This window comes from Apostichopus japonicus, chromosome 6, assembly GCF_037975245.1.
Source record: "Apostichopus japonicus isolate 1M-3 chromosome 6, ASM3797524v1, whole genome shotgun sequence".
NCBI classification, from domain to species: Eukaryota; Metazoa; Echinodermata; class Holothuroidea; order Aspidochirotida; family Stichopodidae; genus Apostichopus; species Apostichopus japonicus.
Window position 1 is genome coordinate 13,301,127 of NC_092566.1, and position 22,340 is coordinate 13,323,466.

General features: G+C 33.8%; 2 protein-coding genes across 14 annotated transcripts in view; one reads left to right on the top strand and one right to left on the bottom strand.

Moving 5' to 3' along the window:
* LOC139969040 (ras association domain-containing protein 4-like) overlaps positions 1–5,045 on the top strand; it is a 34,143-nt gene extending 29,098 nt beyond the window's left edge. For 6 of the 12 annotated variants that reach the window (XM_071973759.1, XM_071973756.1, XM_071973760.1 and 3 more), the window contains one exon: positions 1,239–5,045. Coding sequence is in view for 2 of the 12 variants with exons in the window: in XM_071973755.1 (XP_071829856.1) it covers positions 1,239–1,353 (115 nt within the window). In the remaining 10 variants the exon portion in view is untranslated. Of the gene's footprint in view, positions 1–1,236 lie in introns of all 12 variants that reach the window. The other 6 variants (XR_011793635.1, XR_011793634.1, XR_011793637.1 and 3 more) reach the window with 6 other exon arrangements.
* Positions 5,046–9,300: 4,255 nt separating this feature from the next.
* Positions 9,301–17,759, bottom strand: LOC139969039 (sperm-tail PG-rich repeat-containing protein 2-like). Of its 2 annotated transcripts, none has more exons than XM_071973753.1 (11): positions 17,560–17,759; positions 16,165–16,450; positions 15,679–15,956; positions 14,585–14,749; positions 13,549–13,776; positions 13,010–13,123; positions 12,449–12,608; positions 11,507–11,763; positions 10,826–11,009; positions 9,988–10,103; positions 9,301–9,487 (listed from the first exon to the last, which is right to left on the bottom strand). In XM_071973753.1, the coding sequence occupies exons 2-11, from the start codon at positions 16,274–16,276 to the stop codon at positions 9,356–9,358; spliced, it is 1,746 nt and encodes a 581-aa protein (XP_071829854.1). In that variant the 5' UTR covers positions 16,277–16,450; positions 17,560–17,759; the 3' UTR covers positions 9,301–9,355. The 2 variants fall into 2 exon arrangements, with proteins under 2 accessions (XP_071829854.1, XP_071829853.1); XM_071973752.1 differs by having other exon boundaries at positions 17,460–17,759.
* Positions 17,760–22,340: the final 4,581 nt, after the last annotated feature.

Sequence of the window (22,340 nt, forward strand, 5' to 3'; positions counted from 1 at the left end):
ACTGGAAATTCTCTCTAATATGGAAAACTGTAATTGTCATGTGTCACAAGAATATATAAAAGAAATTTTGAATGAATAGAGAAATAACGTGCTGGATAGTATTTCTCTTATAAGCTTCTGGCAGATCTATACGGCGAAGCTATATATGTCGCAGATAGATGTGGGTGGTCAATACCATGGTTAACTAACTCAGGAAAATTGAACCACTAACTGTTTGATCTTTCATCTTAAGAAACTGGAGTGGTACAGCTCTTTCTCTCTCTGTTCTGTGTGTTGTGAACTTATTCAAATGTATATTATCACTTGCAGTGAATATGGTGGGGCTATTCACCTATTGGTTAGTGCTTCAGAGGAGTAGTACTGTACTGGAATCAAGCATGTTCTGTTGTGCTTGAAAAGTTGTCAGAGTCATGAAATGGAGTGCTGTAATGTGTACAGTTGGCAAAATTGAAATGAAATTAGTCTTTCTGTTGATAGTTACTGACAATGCAGCCATGTTCTGCTTTCCAGTTGTGGTGTTTATATTACTCTATTTCTATACTAATCATAAGGAATGTATTGAAGTATCAAAGATTGAGCCTACCACCAACTATTGTCATCAAAATCAGGCTTTCTAAGTGAATTAGATGTTGCATGTTTTTGCATTTTTTATCAACTTATGCAGAAATGTAGCATTTGACTCTCAGGCATTGCTGATGAATTTGACTGCAAATGATCTATTTGATTGGACTTTTACTGCCTTCAATAATCCAAACAGTCCGGAAGGTACTAGGTCATGTGACTGGATGCACATAGGACCTTAAATATCTGCATTTAAGGACGTAATTATCTGGTCCTTAAATATCAGCATTTATGGATGTAAATATCTGCATTGAAGGACGTAAATATCTGGTCTATAATCTGCATTTTGCAAGTCATCCTTCAAGATTCAAACTAAAAAAATGGACTGTTCTGTTACATTATTAATCTTGTCAATTCATTCTCAATGTTTCTAGTTAAATCTTCCTGCTTTTCTCTTAGAGCTGTTATTTCATAGAATGAAAAGGAGATACATTCCATAAAGTGATACCGTCTGCAAAAATGGTGGATGTGAATTCATTTTCGATTTTATTACATGTCAGCAATCATATTTAGCAATTATTTGATCCACTTGTGAAAATGTCAAGAGTTTTTTTGTGGTGTCAGTTTGAGCCTTTGCAAGGTAAACATTATTTTCTGATTTTAAACTTCTTCAACAGCTTAACTGATCAGTCACCACAGAGAAAGCCAAGAAACAGCTTAACAGATCAGCTACAACAGAGAAAGCCAAGACCAGGTCTCTCACTTGGTGCAAGAAAACATGTAACTGTTTGAGGGGAAGGTCCAAAGGAGAATGGAGGACTATAAGACAAGACTCTTGCCAAATTGTCAGCACTTTATCTGAGCTTAACCATCCCAAGACAGAAACCCAGAGATGCCATCCAAGATTGCTGCTTTGTTACAGTTGTGTAAAACAGACCTTCTTTTCTACAAGTTCCCTAAGTGACTTTCAGATATGGAAGCACTATTTGTCTTGCTGAATGAACATGATGTGGTGTTAGGGCACCGGTCAAATCGTCCAACACTTTCAAGAGGCCATAGATACTAATGGTCTTCTGTAGCTGACCAAAATATCAACCTACTGTAGTTGTAATTGAAACAGAAATGGGAATTTTTTATTCAACTATATAGTTAGTTTGTTTATAGCAATTGAAGAATAGAAGAAATGTATTCGATAGTGTCAAAGGTTACCCTTACTGATGTCATAATGCATATTCATTAAGTCAATTACCAATGTTACCACAGGTGCTTTCAAAAGCAATGTTTAACTGTATGTAGGGTCATTGTAAGTGTAAAGTAACATTGATAGCTAATTCATGCTAATCACAGTATAAACATGTCTATGGAGGAGAGGCTTCTACTTAACCAGAAAGTCCGTCATACATTGATATTATGCTGTTGTGTTACAGCTGAAGTCTGCTAGGTAAACATAATAGATCATAGACACTAAACAGCTATAGTCTGCTAGGTAAGCATAATAGATCATAGACACTTCATCACGGTCTGTCATACATTGATATATTGTGCTGTTGTTTAACAGCTGAAGTCTGCTAGGTAAGCATAAGAGATCATAGTAGTTATATTATATCTCAAGGCTTCAATATGTTTTACAGTAGGATGGTCTTCTTTTGATATTTGTAGCAATCCCATCACCCATTTTGCTCCTTAATTTTAGTTATCTAGTCATATCCATATCTGTGGTGGCTAGTCTGGCCTATATGATCTGTTCTTAGTGTCTGGTATCAGTGTTATCTTATTAGTGTTCAGCAGCTTTCAGATCTGGTGTCAGTGTTCAGCAGTCTATTGTACATTTCACTTTGATTCTTCCTGCTCCCTGCAACAGCCCTGAAAATTGTAACACTCTGAAGAAAATTTATAAATCAGGTGTTGTCAATTCCCTGCTTTGATCATAGCTTCCTTACGATATACTAACCTGAATCCCACTCAGCATCTGATGCCTTCATGCATCGATAGAAAGAACAAGGAAAATGTCTTTATCTCATCCATTATACTGCAGCCTTCTCTTTACCATGCATCTATATCCCTCCACATGACTTCTCAACTTCTCTTTATGAGAATTACAATACAGCAGTAGGCATGATATGTTCATCAGATAGACATAGTTTGATGCAAGGAACTTGAAGCTGAGAATGATGTCAGTCTGTGTATTACCAGTTGGTTTTAAATGCCCAGGCTCTGTCAGGAAGGACTCTTAAATAAAGTTTTCATCTTCAAAACAAGGTTAGATACCAGAGCAGAGAGGGGCAATCTAGTATATATATGGCTCCATGGTATCAGGTTGGTTAGTTTTCATTCAGATATCTTGGATATATATTTGTGGCATTTTAGATATGATTCACTTAGAGAGATAAGTGATGAGGACAGAAGATGGCGCCCTTCCATAATTCATGATAAAGAACATCATCTCTCCAATTATTTTCTCCTTTTCTCTGTCAATTTTTAAATCTTTTACAGAACCGTTAGGGTCGGAAATCATTCCTTTTATATTTATTGATCTATTATCATGAGATAAACTGGTAGAGTGAAAGATTTTTGCCAGAATCATCTTTTAATTTAATTTAATTTTTCTCCTCTTTTTCTTCTTTGGCACAAAGAATTTGATAGTGCCAAACTTGTAATATGTCACTTCCTGTTTACTGGATCTGCGCTCTAAGAGTTTAATCAGCAAATAATGTCTGTTTGTTTCAACCCTCTGTCTCTTATGATCCAACCAGTTTTGCCTTTCATCCAAAATTCTTTCTTCTTGATCACTTGAATATAGATGCATCCGTTTGTATTTTTTTTTTTTTTTTTTTTTTGTATAAAACATCAAGACAACTTTGCAAACAACATATTGTTAATATCAACCTGTAATTGAGTGTTGCACCAGAGAAGCGCTGCAAATATTTCTAACTCTGAGAAATATCCTAGCCCTTTAATTTGTGTCAGTATTTCTAACTGAGACAAATATTCTAGCTGCTTAATTTGTATCAGTATTTCTAAATGAGACAAACATCCTAGCCCTTTAATTTGTATCAGCTTTTCTAACTGAGACAAATATCCTAGCCGTTTAATATGTTTCAGTATTTCTAAACTGAGACAAATATCCTGGCTGTGCTCAATGTGATCAATAGTTTAGTTTTATTTTATGAAATATACCATGTGCACAATGCATGTTACTAGTAATACAGTCGCAAACTGTGTTTGTGTTAACCCACTACTGCAGTAGACTCCTAAGCAGGGTAATCTACGTACAAGTTTTAAACTAACTTGTGACAAACTTTTTACAATATACTGACACTTTGACTTAACTTCCTAAAATCAGAGTGACAAGTTTCTCAATGAACTTAATAGACCTTTAGTTAACCTCTTAAAGTCAGTGTATACACTTACTACACTGTATGGTTTTTAAACTAAATGCTAGTACTGAAATAAAAGAAATTCCAGGTGATTTATTTTAAACTGGATCATTGTGTTGGCTAGGGCAGTCTAAACTGAATGCAGTCGATGTTAACATTAGTGTGATAACATAGAAAACTTGCAGGAATTACATCCAAATGCAAGCAGTATAGGAATTTTGTTAGAAAGTCAAATAATCTGAAGTCTTTAGCGATAAATACTTAATTAATCTGCTCATATTTAGATAGATATTGTTTGCATTGCATCTTACATAATTTAACGTTTTATGTTTTGAACCCCTGATCTTCCTGTAACTAATTATCTACTGCCTCCGTGGCTTTGCTAACATTTTACATTTTGTTCAATAATTGGAAATTTCATTTTGTGTTTAATTTGACTCAGATTACTTTAAAAAGTATGCTATTTTTTTTTTTTTTTTTTTTTTGCTATGCCATTTTGTTGGAATTTTAATTTACAGAGGGCAGTATTATGTTTTATCATACATTCCATTATACTCTTTCACAGGATATATTAAACTGACATAGAAATGTGATATATGTAAATAATGGAGAAAATTAGATAATAAAAAATAATAAAAAAACATGAATATATTTTCTGAATGTAAAAATCATCAATCTTTTTAAGTTTTACAAAATGTTTTAATTTTTCAAGTATATGGTTGAGCTAGAATTGAAGGAGAAAAATGATGTGAAGCAACTGGTTGCCTTGGTTACCGAAAATCTCTAGTCATACATGTACACCTGTACACAAAATAGTGTTTCTTTGTTAAATGAATGTCACAATGGGTATCTCAAACCTGGAGAAAGCCCATTACTTTATTAAAGCTAACATCAATATTTGGAGATACTTTGCATTGGAGAATTTAGACAGAATTTTGTATGAAATGTTACATGACTGTTACCCATGAGGAAGAGAGAATGTTAATGTTATGTAATGCAATCAGCTGTCTGTTAAGTTTACTGTCAATATTGTTCAATGAATTAGATTAAATGGTTTCAGTGGCTAGTATTTTAACTTACAATGGTTGTACTAGTTGTTGGGCCACAGTATGAGATAGAGAGATACAAGGAGGGATTTTTCTTGGTTTATCCATCTGTTTTAAGCCACTTAATCAGGTCAGGATTAGTAAAGTAGATCATGTGACATTCACAGGTGTTCATTCTACTGTCATGTATTGTGGATATTAAACTGACTCTAGCTCAGTTAATATTACTTGAAGTAAGTCTGAAACACAGACTTTTCAAGCCTACAGAAGATTGATTCTTGTTTATAGCCATTTTTACTATTGTCATCAGTGATGTTAATTACAAAGCCCATACCTCAGACCGTCATTGCATCAAGATCACATTTCTGTGATGTAAACTTGAACATTTTAAGACAACAGATTTCAAAAGGACAGTTTAATTTCTCAGAAAAAGGACAAATAATAGCTTAAATATCAATTACTGTAGCAAAGGTTGAGATGAAGAATTGTTGTGGTGGTCACTAAAATGGTGAGTTTAACAACTTTCAGATGCCAAATTTTTATTTCAAATGCTTTCTTCTTTTGAACTTTCCAGTATTTTGGAGGTTTAGTTTAAGAGTGAAGAAGACTGACTGGATTTTTTTTTTTTTTTTTTTGGGGGGGGGGGCGTTGATTTTCAAGTTTGGTAGAAGATATAAGAATAAAGTTTACTGCAACAACCATACACAGGTTATTTTGCATTAAGTAGAGGTATCAATTGGGGGGGGGGGAGGGTGAGGAGGAGGGGTGGGAAGTATTGACGGCAATTTCTCAGTCACTTTTGGTATGTGATGCTTACTGTTTGCTTGATTTGAAGAATTATATTATTGGCTTTGAAATTACAATTTCTTGTAGCATATAATATTAGTTTCTTTGACCAATCTGAACAGTTTACTTTTTAATTTAAAGTTTGTACAGAGTAATGGCAATAAATGGAAATACTTAACAGGAAATGTGTGGTATGTATTATTCTTTTGCTTTTGAATTTAAAAATTAATGGCAGTATGTTCAGTGAGGTTGTAAAGGCATAAAGCATATTCATGATTTCCAAAATAAAATGTCAGATAAATGTGTCCTCTCAAAAGCATATATGTGAATTATGAATCACTCCACTCATAATGAAGATCCTTAAAGTTACACTGCATGATCAGAGGTTGGTATATATATATAATAGAACTTTGGCACTTTTTGACATGGTCCTTTTCTATAGGGAATATCTAGCCATCCACTGTTTAAAGGCATTGAAGACTCGCCCCAAACATTGTGCCGCACTCTGAAAAAGTTAACTTTCCGTTGCTTGCAAATGACGTTTTCTTCTTGTCGCTACAAAATGCAGACAGAAATGAAACGTGATACTTTGTTATCTTTTATCTAGACCTGAGATGTCCACCCTGCTATGTACACTGTGTTGTGGGTATTGACCGTAGCTGTATGTATTGACTGTACACTAGTGTCTAATTACCGACGGTAGCAAGCTGTGTGTGTATTTCCTGGGATCGGTGGTGGTATCTAACACTTCTGTTACACCTCATTCGAAACTAGGTCAGATTACTGGCATTAGACGTTTCTTTGTGCGCGAGTCTTCACACCCTTTAAAGTGAAAGATTTCCCTTGCATACTCACATATAGTTTGCCAGCAGTTCCTCCCTATCCACACATAAAGATGTGGAAATACATTTGTTAAGCTCCTTTAAGTCTCTAAGTTAGAGCAACATGGGAGATTTTGTTCAATTCCCCCACTTTTGAGAAGTTAATGACATTAGTTAAACACAATCTATAATTAAACATTCTAATTAAACATTTCTAATTAAACAGATGGGACCTCTTCCCTAGACAGGGAAAGTTCTCTTTCACTTGTGATTGGCATTTGGGAGTAACATACTCAATAATAGTATTATTCTGAGGATTTGCTCTTATTCCACCAATTTCATAAGTTTAATAGCGCCCCCTTCTACATCCAACATTACCCAGGCTTTGGTCAGGTCTGACTTTGTTGTTTGATTCAGGTCTCAACCCTGATTGTCTTGTAAGTACCGATGCAATTCATTTCTTGTGATTGAACTATCTTGTAAAGTTACTACTTTACTGATAATTCTGTACTCTTTGACAAATAGTAGTGAATAAATTGAAAAATAAATCAACTTCACTTTTTAAAGGTCTTTCTTTGAAGAGATGAAAGTATATTTTTAATAGCTAATCATAAAAAAATCAACTCTCGAACAAGATCACCTAACCTTGGTATACCAGGAAATTATCCCTATATACAAGAATATCCTGTTCAATTGTAACCAAGTACTCCAAGGAAATGTTTATTGCACACTTAACATCCTCAATTAAAGTTATTGCATTTCACTAGCACACTACATCATTGGCTTTTATTCAGTATTCTATTGCTTTTGCATATAAATGGATATAACATGTATGTAACTTTCAGAACTTCCAAGGTAACCTTAGCTTAGGCAATGGCAGGAAAGTTTCTTCTTAAGACTTTGAAATGGACTATACTTCTCAAACTGTGTCGTAACTTCAAATACACCAAGAATGCAGTAGGTGAAGCTTCAACGTCTCTTTTTTTTTGTGTTTTAGAATCAATTCATAATGAATTTGTAATAATTAATTACTAATTAAAAAAAATTGATCTCCCAAAACTATATCAGGTACAATTTGGGAATCACTTTCTTCAGTGATTATGAAAGATTAATGATTCCAATGTTCAATTAACACTTGAAACAAATTAATGAAGACAGCACAAAAGTTTTTTATGTTTGACATTTTATTCTCTGATTATTTACAAAATATTCTCTGGAATGATATCAATTTACAAAAGCATATTTACAACATTGAAAAATCATTAGTAGTCTCACCTTATTATTGAAATATGAAACCTTGAAATGGACAGTCTATTGGAGAGGAAGGCTTCTGGAAGCTACATTAAGTCATCTAGCAGACAAACTCATGCACCATTTACTTAAATGCCCTTGATCAGGAATAAAAGTTGACACCTTGATAGCATTTTAAAATAGATTGATAAAAACATTTGGTTCAATAAACTATTGAACATATTCCCTATTTTTGGACTGCTAAGGTCATGACTAAATTAAACTATACGAACTGTTCGAGATGCAGCTGAATGGATTAATTATTAAACTAAAGTTCATTTGTGAATTTCCTTCATTCAAATTTGTTCCTCCCAACTCCAAAACCAACATATTGTCTGCATGTTACTTGTAAACAACCTCAGGCATATCATTAAATTCTTGGTATGGTTGGAAATAAAGTGAAGCATTTTACAAACTTTTAAAGTTTGAAAAAAAGGAGTTGAAGTGGATAACTATTTGTTCTGCATGCAGCAAGCATCTGTTCTGCATGCAGCAAGCATCTGTTCTGCATGCAGCAAGCATCTCTAAGCATGAGACATTTATGAAGCCACTCGGTTAAAAGATTTTAATGGCAACATGCCATCTTTTTGCTCAATTTTTTTTTGTAGGTTTGTATTTTTGTTAAGAGAAGTATAAAAGAATAATAGAGCTTGAACTATTTCAGCTCTACAACAAATATCTATGGTATAACCTGCTTCTGGTCTAGAATGTGAAGTCACAAATGCACCCATCAAAATGGAAGAAAGTGGATCGACAAATATTGTCATACTACAATTAAGCATGACTTTCTGGAAACTCAGTTTGTGCTTAATGGACAGTTTTGCATGGTTTTTTTTCAACAACTTTGGGTAATTTATGATGATGAAAAACAAAACAAAACTCAAAACAGATACTTTGCATGGCATGTAAGGTTTCATCTCAAGTAAAGGAAGCAACAGGACCAATTTTGAAAAATGTCTAAATTGCTAATATGCAAAAAATAGCTTGGACAACAACATTTTTCAATTTGAATTGTAATAATTATTTTACCTTTTTACATTAAATATGTTCATTTGGTGTAAAATTTGAGGACCTTGAATAACACTTGGTGGGGCTTGATAGAGTTGTCCATCACAAGCAACCTGCTGCTTTAAAACTGATGGGATGAGTTATCTGAGGCAAGTCCTTGAAGTGACTGATAGTGTAATAACTGGATCCAGTATCTTATTTACTGCTTGTATTTATGAAAACTTTTCTCCAAACAAACATCTCTGAAAGCTACTTTGCATTAGTTTTTGACACTGTGAATATCAATGTATCATACCACATAGCTTTGTGTTAAAGATAATTCTTTGTTGATAGCAAATTTACTGTGACAAAGTAGCCATCTTCTTTTGTGGAGATGAAATGATAGAAAAAGAAAACATGGACATAACTGGCATTCTTTGTTGCTGAATATTGTTAGACACGGACACAGACACCAGAAATCTCTCTTTCATACTCCTAACATAAACGCTTGTTTACTATGCGTAGTTCCTTTGGTCATTTCCATTCTCGTCGCCACTGGGTTGTTCAAAGTTGCATTAAAAGTTCCCTTTAGTACAGTGTCTTGCAGCAGAGGGCTTAACTGTTGGTGAGAGAGAGAGAGAAAGAAAGGAAAATTTATTTTTAATCTGCAATGAATTGATGATGGATTATTTTATGAACAATAGTGTCACATACAAAACTCAATCCCTATAGCAAAGTCTTAGACAAAAAAATTAAAACAAATAAAACAACCTGGTAAAATGAATGCCACTAGTTCCTTCTTGATTCTCAAAGTGTCTGAATGAAATCTTAATTCTAAAAGTAATGAATCAGCAGCATTACTGAAACAAAAACATTTCTTTTTCCATATTTTAGTTTTGTTTGTTATAGGGACTAAGTACTGTACTTATAAAAAAAAAGTGTGATGTTATCAATATCCCTTACTTTGAAATTAACTATAATTCGATTCGGTCAAACATTGCTTAAGAATTGCTACCAAGTTTCATAATAAAATCATTAAAAGTAACCATATTTCAAAGTGTATGCAAATACATCAAATACCAAACCAATTTGGTTTTGCTTTAAAACATTTGAGGTTACCTCATACGATCCTGGTCCAGGGTCTTCATTCTTCAGAGTCTTAAATCGTGTATCTCTTGTCACCATTAAACCAAGCTTCACTCCAGTCTTGGATGGAGGGTTGTAAGTTCCAGGACCTGAGGAGGGGCACAGAGAGATTACAATTATAAAATTATCACTAACCAATCAATAACTTTCCTATAAATTTAAACAAAGTATTCCTACTTGGTCAAGGCAATGAGACTCAGTTTTTTTCTCCTGCGTTCATTTGTTATGATTGAATTTTGTTAAAAGATAACTTCCCAATATACAGATGGCACACTGCATCATTGCAAAAGCTTTCATGAACTGTATCTGTCAGTATTTCTATAATACTTATAGTGTATACTCACTGTGATGGACATATTATCACTTTCTTACATTATTTGTACTCTTTGCTATTTTGTACTTTTTTGTACAATCTTTGTACACATTTTGCTTTTGTACAAGTTGAAAGGGTACTTGTGTATGTAGACTCCAAACAAAACTTGTCATCAGTTTAGAATTGTACTCTAGAACATTTTTACGTACAAAGAATTTCAGAAGTTGAGCAGATGATAGCAGAAGTTGATTAAACTCTACAGATCAGGTTCATGTTATCATCTATGAAGGATTGTCTCAGATATGTAATATTTAGTTTAAGATAAACTTCACTTGCTAAAATGTTGCAACAGAATATGTTTAGTTTATAAAGCCATTAGCTACATATACTCTTTGAGTATACTTTCTTAGTTCAATCAAACCTGGAACATTTCTCAAATGATTGTATTTTGACAAAGATAGTCAGATCAAAGCCATATTTTTTGCTTCAGAAACCTACCTGGGTTTTTTCCATCTGGTTTCTCAAGGATGATATCCCTTGGCTGAGCAAACCTTGTAGATGAAGATAAGAAGGACCCTTGATTTCTCTTTGCATGATGTGACCTCGGTAAAGCAGGTGCCTTCTTCCCCTGGCTTTGATCAAATGAATGTGTGACTTCATATGATCCTGGTGGCGGATTGTCCTATTGGGTAACATGAAAAATATGTATATTTATATATATATATATCACATCATCATCGTCATGTTGGATAAATGCCAATGCAACAATGATTATCCACTGCAACAAAGAAAACCAAGAAAGTTGCAAAAAAAAATATACAATTCCCAGTCAAAGGTGGGATGAAGAACAAAAGAAGGAAAAGGCAATTTTCTGTAGCAGAAAGGAGGAATGACGGAGACACATTTCAAAAGATAGAAACAGTGTGATAGTGCCTGGGTATACTAAGCAATACATCAAGTATGCTTGGGGTTTAATCGCACTGCGACATAGATTGGCCAGAAAAGTGGTTATTTAAAGTTAGCAAACCCAAACTCCAAAGGACACAAAAAGTGCCCAAATGTTGTCAACTCTGAATCTAAAGGGTTTTTAATGACTTATGCTTTACATTACAATGAAACTGACATGTAACAGGGGCAGTGTAAGATACTTTAGATACAAGAACAGCATCTATAACTTACACGAATCACTGGCGGTGGTGCTAAGAGTCGGTCTGACTGGGAAGCAAAGTTGGCAGTTTTGTTGTTTGCGTAGCGGCTATAGGTTGGTTTGTCCTTGACTTGGTACTGAGCTGGACCTGGTAATGATGATTCTTGTAGCTTCAAGATTGGCTTTATTCTAACCGACGTGGAGCCGAAGGCACCTCTTCTAGTACTCTCTACATAGGCTCTCCTCAATGAATCTTGTGCTACACCAGAGAAGCTGTAGGCACCGGGTCCTGTCAATCATAAAAGTGAACATACATTGCCAAGTGTGCACATTGATAGTGTACTACAAACCAGATATGAAGCATATTGCAAGATTTTCATTTCATTTTTCATTCCAGAATAAATACAAAATTTATAAAGAGGAGTCATTAAGTATGTTAACAGGAAGAATAACTAATACAAATGGAAAAGGAAAAAAAGTTAAGATGATAGGATATCATATAAATACATCTACACAAACAAAAGTTAACACATAAATTGATTATGATTGACAATGTTATGACAAAACAAAATATTATGATGAAATAATTACTATGATGTGAAACTTAAATGCTGACAATGTGAAGTTTACATGCATTACATTATTTAAATTGCATTGTGGCTCAATTCTCTCTTTAGAAATTAAAGTAACTAAGGTCAATATCATTTCATATCAAAAGTACGATACCAGAAATGATGTAATCATATTTAGATTCTTTGTCGGTTTCAATTTTCTTTGGTGTCTTTTTTCCTTTCATCTATTAGAAAACATTAAGCGGTTACAAACACAGCCAGTCGGTGAGTTGACATATTCTATAGATCAACAGCTGTTGTTTCTAAATATATGACTGGCTGCTAACTCACCGTGTCTCTCAGAACTTACAGTATGTGAAGGATAAAACAACAATATTAAAAATAGATAAATCAAATAAACACCTGGTGTTTTTTGTATTCTTGGTTGGGGTTGAAATCTGACAGCTGTTGTTCCAAACGGACTTCTCTTTAAACCTCTTATCTTCTTAAGAGCCTCTAAAGCATGCCTTGGATCATTGTATGAACCAGGAGAAGGGGTCTCTGATTTAAGTAACGTAAATCTCTGTTACAAGGAAAGAAAAACATAGTCTAGCATAAAAATCAGGTGAAAAATGATCAGAAAACACAAGACATGGTCGATCAGTCACAAACATTTAACATGAAGCTAAACATTGTATTCATTGAAGCATCCATACATGTCTCTGTTTTCTCTTAGTGTATAAATATCTCAGGACAGAATCTGGGGAATAGATCATTTTTGAAAAAAAGCAAAGATGGTATTATTGCCTACAGCAAAGATTTGACCCAGTGAACAGAGGAATATAAGTCCTGGTAATGAGGTAAGCCAGCCATCCATTGGGTATTCCTTAGTTGTTATAGCAACAGTGGTGATTAACAGTAGACAAATGAGGAATTAGTAAGTACTTAAAATAGAGAAACTCTCTCTATCTCTCTCTCACTTACCTTTGCTTGTGACATAAATGGAGGGTGTTCTACTTCTAGACCTTCTGTGTTGTATGCTTGCGGGGTCTTATCAAACTGGCTGCTGATTTCATACTTCCCGGGTCCTGGCACAGCCTTGGGAGAGGAAAAGAGTAAGCGCATGAAGTTAAAAAGCAAGTCAAATACAAACATGTTAGTAAGACATAATTAATCCATTAGCACTACCTGTAAATAGTAATTAATCCATTAACACTACCTGTTAATGATAACATCCATTCATGCTAGTAACATAACCTTTAATAAGGTACATGTGTTAATTCATTATATTCCCTAACAATGACACCTATACAGACATTATTTCATACTCTGTATGCTACAATCGAAAATTAGACATTGGAATACATGTTATGTGTTGTTTTATTCAACAAGTGACATTAACAGCAAACCAACCATTTACTTCAAGGCATGTAGAAGACAGCACATTTATTTTATGGCAAGCTTTAAAATTGACATGACTTCAATGAAACTTCCAAACTGCATCTTAGCAACAAATGTTTTACCTTCTTTTCTTGACTCTTGGCAATTTCTTCATGGTACCGTGGTATCTTTGACTCAAATGGTCTAGTTCCTGTTGCTGGGATGTTTAAATTTTCATACTGAGTGTCCAATTCCCTGAATGCATCATATTCACCGGGTCCAGGGCCTCCTTGTCCTGAGAAATCCATTCGGGCAGCTGTCATGCTCCCAAAATGAACTCCTTTGTATTTTGCAGATGTTTTAGTTTCGTGCTAAGAAATGAAAAAAGTAATAAAAAGCATAAGCGTTGTTAGTTTGGGGCAAGACAAACATTGCTTCGTCATTGCCTAGTTTTGTTAAAGGTGGTGGATAAACATATGCACAGGTGTAGGCCTAATGCAGTTTATATGATGAAGCTTTTACTGGTCCTATCATATGGATGGATTGTTATGATAGTCAACATATCCTACGGAGGATGATAATTTTCAACCAGCCGGTTGGGTTTCACATCTCAAATGGTAAAAAACATTGTCAAAAACAATTGATAATCAAGTAACTAGCGCAAAGTTCCCTGCAGATACTGTGAATTTCCCTTTCTCTCCAAAACTGGAACAATTCACAGATAATTAGCCTAATCACATGCTGACACTAACAAATACCCAGGCTAGACCAGGCCAATATGACAACTTTTAAGGCTCTAGCAGTCAACGTTTGTTATTTGCTTTGAAAATAAATGGAACATTTCTTTGTGACACAAAATGTAAAATATAAAACAATACTTTCAAAATGTTTGTGCAAAGTTTTGGTACTCATATGAAGTATATTTGCATGGCAGGAGATACTATATTATGTACACAAATATTTATAGTTTATATCTAATTTTTTATTTGTAAAGAAGATAAACAGAGTTCCATTATAAAATGATGTTATTCTACATCATCTCAAATTGTCATACTACTGACATTAAATTCCCTGGATTTCTTAAAAATTTATGATTTAACCGTACACTTGGGAAGTTTTTTCTGTTGCTTCAAATACAGTTTACATTAGTTCTTCTGACAATGAAAGAGTTGTATTTACCTGATTGACATCGTAAAATGCTGGACCTAGACTGTTGTCTCTAGCCGGGGCCTCCTGTTTCCTCAATGTACCATCTTCATGCTCTTCATAACCATATGCTTGTCCAGGTGTTGGTATTGATGGTGCCAAGGGCTTCCGTGAGTATTTAATTCTACTGGTGATGAGCTGTGAGGATGCCAAGAAAAAAATATTAATTAAATGGTAAAACTACATAGTTTGAAACTCTTCTTATTAAGGCATTCATTGCTTGAAACAGTCAAATTGAGGTTGGTCAAACCTGTGATACAATTATTTATATATATACTCCTTCATACTGAATTAAAATTACAAATATTCAGCAAGTTTATGTTATTAACATATTTTCTTTATTTCTCTCTTTTCTTCTGTCGTAAGCAAGGGAATCTTTCAATGAATATTCATGACTTCAAATAAAAGAAACCTTTAGGTCAGGGTCATTGTATCACTGTATCTCAACTGAACTGAACTCTTTTAGTTTTCTGTACCTCAACTCTACATTCTGATTCAACAGCTCTTCAGAAGAAAAGGTCAATGAAAAATCTTTTTCCTTTCTTTTTCCTTTTTAATGACTTTATATGAGTGTGCAAGACCTAGTGCCATATATTAAATCTAGAACTCTGTGCCACTCAAACCTCTACTGTTATACTCTTCATTTAGCAATTATCTTACAAGCAACCAAATAATGAACTGATTCAGGCTTCCCTACAGTCTTTGTGATCATGTGACTTCTGCCCCTATGTTGTAACACTGGTATAGAACAAGAACAATCATAAACAGGGCTATTTTTTGCCCATTGCTGTAATCTTTCCCACTCTTAAAAAGTTCCTTCAAGGCTAACTTAGAAACTAGTTTCTCTCTTTCATTTTTATTTTGTGATTTCCAATTTATGTTGTTTTCCAATTCTTATTTTTTGACTTTGGAATTACTAGATTTCCTTACAGTTTATTCTGGAACTAACTGATCATACAAAATGATACAAACAAAAATGTGCTGCCATATTTGTCTATATATATCAAAGTAATTGTTTGTACACCATGACTTTGTTTTAAAGAAGTCAAGAGAAAACATTTGCATACCACTCCATTGTCCCCTTTTTTCAAATCCTCTTCTGGTAGGAGTCCAGTCTTCTTAATCCAATCACTCTGTTTTGAGAGATTGTAAGTTCCCGGTCCAGGTGTCTTTGATGAGACCGGATCAAACCGTTTACTTTTGTTGGCCAACGATTTACCGCCAACTACTCTGTCTTGAGGGTTCAGAGGGTCATACTGTCCTGGACCTGGTGCTGCTATAACACTATCTTGAACGGTAAGAAAGGTCTCTCTAGGATTCATTGATGAGAACGGAGCATATCCATCTGAAGGCAAAGATGGAAAAAATAATTAATAAATAAAATACTGGGAGGTGAAGCATAGGTATATAATAGGTTGCAAATTTAAGCTCTTGTGAAAGTCAATAAAAAGCCTTCCTGTTTGATCTCAAATACACAGATATCACTCTACTAAAATCACACTGAATATTCAGTTCCCAACTTCCCACAAGGTATCTGTTGGAGTATACTGTACCTGCTTTGATCCTGGTATGTGGAACGGCTACAGCATCATATGTTCCAGGTCCTACACCAGCTCCTGTGCTTTCAATTCCTGTAGTTAGAACTCTGGGAGCACGATCATACATCTTGATTTGATTATTGGAGCAAGTAAGTTTGTTCTAAAAAATGTAAGTTTTAGTAGCCAAAGTGAACTTTGAAATTGCAAGGCTTGTAAAACAAAAACACAGTAAAGATTTCTGAATAGACTTCCTGACCAAGTAGTCTGGATTGTTGAGATTCTTCTTTTCAGAGTAAGTGATCTGCAAAACAAGCAAGAAAATAATGAAACTGAATAAGACATTTGGGTTTGCATAATTTATAAACTGGAATAGTATTAAAATATTCAAAACTTGTGCATAATAAGGGGTAGGATTGATCTGCCTTAATTTCAGAATGCAAGTTTTTACTTGTAGCTCATAAAATGCAAGGTAAAATGGGATATTAAATATGTAAAGGCTACTTTGATGCAATCTTGAAACAAGAGTTGAATATATTTAGTAACATCATTGTCCATATATAGTGAGACTAAATTCAATCAATATTAACTATAACCTGAGCCTACAGATAGGTTAAAACTTGCATTTTAGTGCAACAAGTTATGGAGAGGAACACATGCATCAAGTGTAACATGTTATTGAACAACAATTATGGAATATGTTTCTATGAAAATACTTGACAATTGGAATGGTTTTATATAAAGACTCAGTGTACTCATTTTCAGCATTTCTTTTAAGTTGATCGCCATCTTTGTTATGCTTTTTCATTACTAACCAAATGGCCTACTGGGAGGTACATTATTTGCTTGACTAGGGTTAGGCCTAGTCATCATTCATTTCAAATGACAAATTTTCTAATTTTGCTTTTAAATGCATTAATCTCCCTAGTCTAATACTACCATGAGAAGGACCTGGATGATAAATTATTATGGACTGAATCCAATTTATTGATTGTTATGTAACATCCCTAGGCTGTATTTTCAAACAGCTTTAAAGTTAGGCTTGGTAAGTTTGTTAAGACCTAACTAAACTACTGTAGGCTATGCCAAATGTAGTTTGTTATGCCCTATGGAAAGGGGGCAAAGATCAGTAGAGCACACACTAACATGGTGTTTGTTTCCTTCTATCTCGAGGTTACTACAATTTACAAGTCAACTTATGAATAGTATCCGGGTATGAAACATTTCATGTAAAATACAAAATGCTAGTCTAGGCCCATGTCACTAATACTTTCCACAAGCCTACTGTAAGTTTCTTACTAAGTTAGGCTAACCTTTTTGCACAGCCATCTTCAGTAAGAGTCCTATTGTAATTTAAGCCAACGCGTAAATATATACATATAATATCCAAATTGTGTGGTCCCGCAGATTTACTTCAACTACCAGCAGATGAAAGTCCAAACTGTAGGGCTACTGAAGAAGCGATTTGTGATGATGAAACACTAGGAGAGCCTTTTGCGAACCTTATCGCGAAATCTTATCACGAGCCCATATAATTTCAGTCCTCACAACACATTTGTGCCTGTAACAACGAGGCGCGGCTTGAGCAGGTGTTTGTCGTTTGGACGTCACTGTGTACAAAACAAGGTAACCTGGCCACAAGGATTAGTGTAACATCCGTTGCTACGCAACAAGCCCTCGCAATAGGACTAGTTCTGCGAAATTTGACATTGTTAACACGATAACTGTCAGGTTCCGCTTGGTTGTTAATTAACTCTCTCTCTCTCTCTGTGCCAGAAGTAGCCCATAAGCTATTATTACACATTTCACTGGCTTATGCTTGTAATCGACAATTCATAGTTTAATTATTTTTGTATTTGTTTCTCCTACCATTCTACAGTATTGTAGACTACCGTCGAGAAGAAGGCTTATTCGGTGTACTCGAGTATACAGTACCGAACTCGAGTACTGGGTACTCGAACTCGATGAACAGTACTTAAAGATACTCTTAATTACGGTTCTCAGTTTAAACTAGGCCTACCTGGTACTTGCTCAGGACGAGAAGGTCTACTTAACGAGTAGGCCTACTCAGGCCTATACATAAGATAAACTTGTTTATAAGCTTAACTGACCAGTTACAACAGGATTATGAAATGATGTATCTTGGACACTGATATCTTAGGTACTCGAAAGTTGCCTACTCGATTGATATATATATATATATATATATATATATATATATATATATATATATATATACGAAATGCAATATTAATAAAACGGTATTAATCGTTTATAGGTAACCGTACTTCAGCTGATATATATATATATATATATATATATATATATATATATATATATATATATATATATATATTTATATATATATATGAATTTTCGGTCCCCCTGGGACCTTCGTCAGCAATACTTGGCAGTCGAATGAAAGTACAAAATGTAACACAATGAAAGTATGACGCTAGATAAGTGTAAGTTGCATTGATAGAATTAGAACCAAATAAACCATGACTATACAGGAAGCGGATTAAGAAGCAAAGAACGGAGTCTTTGTTGAGGCCGGTGATGTGTGACTTAACACGAAAGATCCAATCGATTTCTTTACGTTTACGTTCAGTAGCCGATTTGAAGTTGGAGGCAATAAAAAGACATTTTAGGGTTTTGAGAGAATGACTCTGAAGATTGCAATGTTCGGAAACTGGGAGACCTGCAAATTATCACGAATAGATTTTTTTTGTGATTATTAAAACGTAAGCGGAACCGGGAGCCTGTTTCACCTATAATAATTGCCCTCTTTGCAAAGTACACAGTAGAAAATGTAAAGAACATTAATAGAATCACAAGAGAGGGAAGGGGGGGGGGGTCTTAGACTATAGTCAACATTGGGAATTTAGACCACGGTGCCTGGGGTAATATGGGGGCATATTTGGCATCGAGGTTTACCGCAAGGGAAATTCCCTGCGGAGGTGGAAACTGAGTGGGGGATTCTGGAGGAAATTTAAAGTTGGGGGGGGGGGGTCGACGAAATGCTAGCATGGGGTACCTTAAACGATATATATAAAGATATATATATATATAAATATATATATAGATATATATATAAGATATATATATATATAAATATATATATATATATATATATATATATATATATATATATATATATATATACATAATTTATACTTAAAATAAAATAAAACTGTTAGCAAACTGCTTATCTACTAGAGAGCCTGTGTAATAGAATGTGTAAAAGTAAGTTGGCCTGACGTTTCGATCCTAGCAGGATCTTCTTCAGAGGCTAAATAACAAGTAACAGTAACAGAAGGGACAAAAACATGCACAGAATACAGACAGGTTAATGAGCACGGTGAAGACAAATAAGTTATACTTTTAGAGAAAAAGGTGTTGAAACCGGTGTTGCATGGAATATACCTTTCCCTTAAAAAGGGTGTGAAGACTCACGCAAAAAGAAACGTCCAATGCCGGTAATTTGACCTAGTTTCGAATGAGGTGTAACAGAAGTGTTAAATACCACCATCGATCCCAGAAAATACACACACAGCTTGCTACCGTCGGTAATTAAACACTAGTGTACAATCAGTTCATACAGCTGTCAATACCCACAGCACAGTATACAAACGCTACAGCGATGGACATCTCTGGTCCAGCTAAAGATAACAAGGTATCACGTTTCAATACTGTCTGCATTTTGTAGCAACACAAACAAAACGTCACTTGCAAGCAACAGAAAGTTAACTTTATTTCCGGATGGCCGCACACGGTTTGGGCGTATGGAAAGCCATTTTAACATTTAATCTGGAATTTTAGAAATCTTAAATTGTTTCTTATTTTAGATACCTAAAATTCTTTTTCAGAGATCTAAAATTAAATTCGAGATATCTTAAATTTAATTCGAGATATCTGAAATTTTATTTCAGATATCTGAAATTGAATTCGAGATATCTAAAATAGATTTCGAGATATCTTAAATTCTAATTCAGATAATTGAAATTGAATTCGAGATATCTGAAATTGAATTCGAGATATCCGAAATTGAATTTGAGATATCCGAAATTGAATTCGAGATATCTGAAATTCTATTTCAGATATCTAAAATTGAATTCGAGATATCTGAAATTGAATTCAAGATATCTGCAATTCTAATTCGAGATATCTGCAATTGAGTTCCATGTATCTGAAATGCATACGCAGAAATTCCCGATTATATGTTAAAATGGCTCGTATGGAAAGCTATCTGTAATTGAATTCGAGATATCTGAAATTGATTTTAAGATATCTGCAATTATTTGTAGATATCTTAAATAAATTGGAGATATCTGTAATTAAATTTGAGATATATGACATTATTTCGAGATATCTGAAATTCCTTATTAACTGTTAAAACGGCTTTCCATAGGGGCGAATCTTCAGTCTTCAATGCCTTTAAAGGCATTGGAGACTCGCCCCTATGGAAAGCCATTTTAACATTTAATCTGGAATTTTAGAAATCTTAAATTGTTTCTTATTTTAGATACCTAAAATTCTTTTTCAGAGATCTAAAATTAAATTCGAGATATCTTAAATTTAATTCGAGATATCTGAAATTTTATTTCAGATATCTGAAATTGAATTCGAGATATCTAAAATAGATTTCGAGATATCTTAGATTCTAGTTCAGATAATTGAAATTGAATTCGAGATATCTGAAATTGAATTCGAGATATCCGAAATTGAATTTGAGATATCCGAAATTGAATTCGAGATATCTGAAATTCTATTTCAGATATCTAAAATTGAATTCGAGATATCTGAAATTGAATTCAAGATATCTGCAATTCTAATTCGAGATATCTGCAATTGAGTTCCATGTATCTGAAATGCATACGCAGAAATTCCCGATTATATGTTAAAATGGCTCGTATGGAAAGCTATCTGTAATTGAATTCGAGATATCTGAAATTGATTTTAAGATATCTGCAATTATTTGTAGATATCTTAAATAAATTGGAGATATCTGTAATTAAATTTGAGATATATGACATTATTTCGAGATATCTGAAATTCCTTATTAACTGTTAAAACGGCTTTCCATAGGGGCGAATCTTCAGTCTTCAATGCCTTTAAAGGCATTGGAGACTCGCCCCTATGGAAAGCCATTTTAACATTTAATCGGGAATTTTAGATATCTTAAATTGTTTTTTATTTTAGATATCTAAAATTCTATTTCAGATATCTAAAATTAAATTCGAGATATCTAAAATAGATTTCGAGATATCTGAAATTCTAATTCAGATATCTGAAATTGAATTCGAGATATCTAAAATAGATTTCGAGATATCTTAGATTCTAATTCAGATAATTGAAATTGAATTCGAGATATCTGAAATTGAATTCGAGATATCCGAAATTGAATTTGAGATATCCGAAATTGAATTCGAGATATCTGAAATTCTATTTCAGATATCTAAAATTGAATTCGAGATATCTGAAATTGAATTCAAGATATCTGCAATTCTAATTCGAGATATCTGAAATTGAATTCGAGATATCTGAAATTGAATTCGAGATATCTGCAATTGAATTCAAGATATCTGAAATGCAGAAATTCCCGATTAAATGTTAAAATGGCTGCTATAGAAAGCCATTTTAACATTTAATCGGGAATTTTCAAATATCTGAAATTGAATTCAAGATATCTGTAATTGAATTCGAGATATCTGGAATTCTATTTCAGATATCTGCAATTGAATTCGAGATATCTGCAATTGAATTCGAGATATCTGCAATTCTATTTCAGATATCTGCAATTCTATTTCAGATATCTGAAATTGAATTCGAGATATCTGAAATTCTATTTCAGATATCTGCAATTCTATTTCAGATATCTGAAATTGAATTCGAGATATCTGAAATTCTATTTTCGATATCTGAAATAGAATTGCATATATCTCGAATTCAATTTCAGATATCTCGAATTCAATTTTAGATATCTCGAATTCAATTTTAGATATCTAAAATTCTCTGGTATTTCGAGATATCTGAAATTGGTTTTAAGATATCTGCAATTATTTGTAGATATCTTAAATAAATTGGAGATATCTGTTATTTAATTTGAGATATCTGAAATTATTTCGAGATATCTGAAATTCCTTATTAACTGTTAAAACGGCTTTCCATAGGCCCCAACCCGCGTGCGGCCA

Coding starts and splice junctions, on each gene's coding strand:
- LOC139969039 (XM_071973753.1), bottom strand. CDS start 16,276: ATGTATGATCGTGCTCCCAGAGTTCTAACTACAGGAATTGAAAGCACA. Junction 11,764..12,448: donor AAGAATACAAAAAACACCAG/GTGTTTATTTGA, acceptor TATGATTGACAG/GACCCGGTGCCTACAGCTTC. Junction 9,488..9,987: donor CTGGACCAGGATCGTATGAG/GTAACCTCAAAT, acceptor TCTCACCAACAG/TTAAGCCCTCTGCTGCAAGA.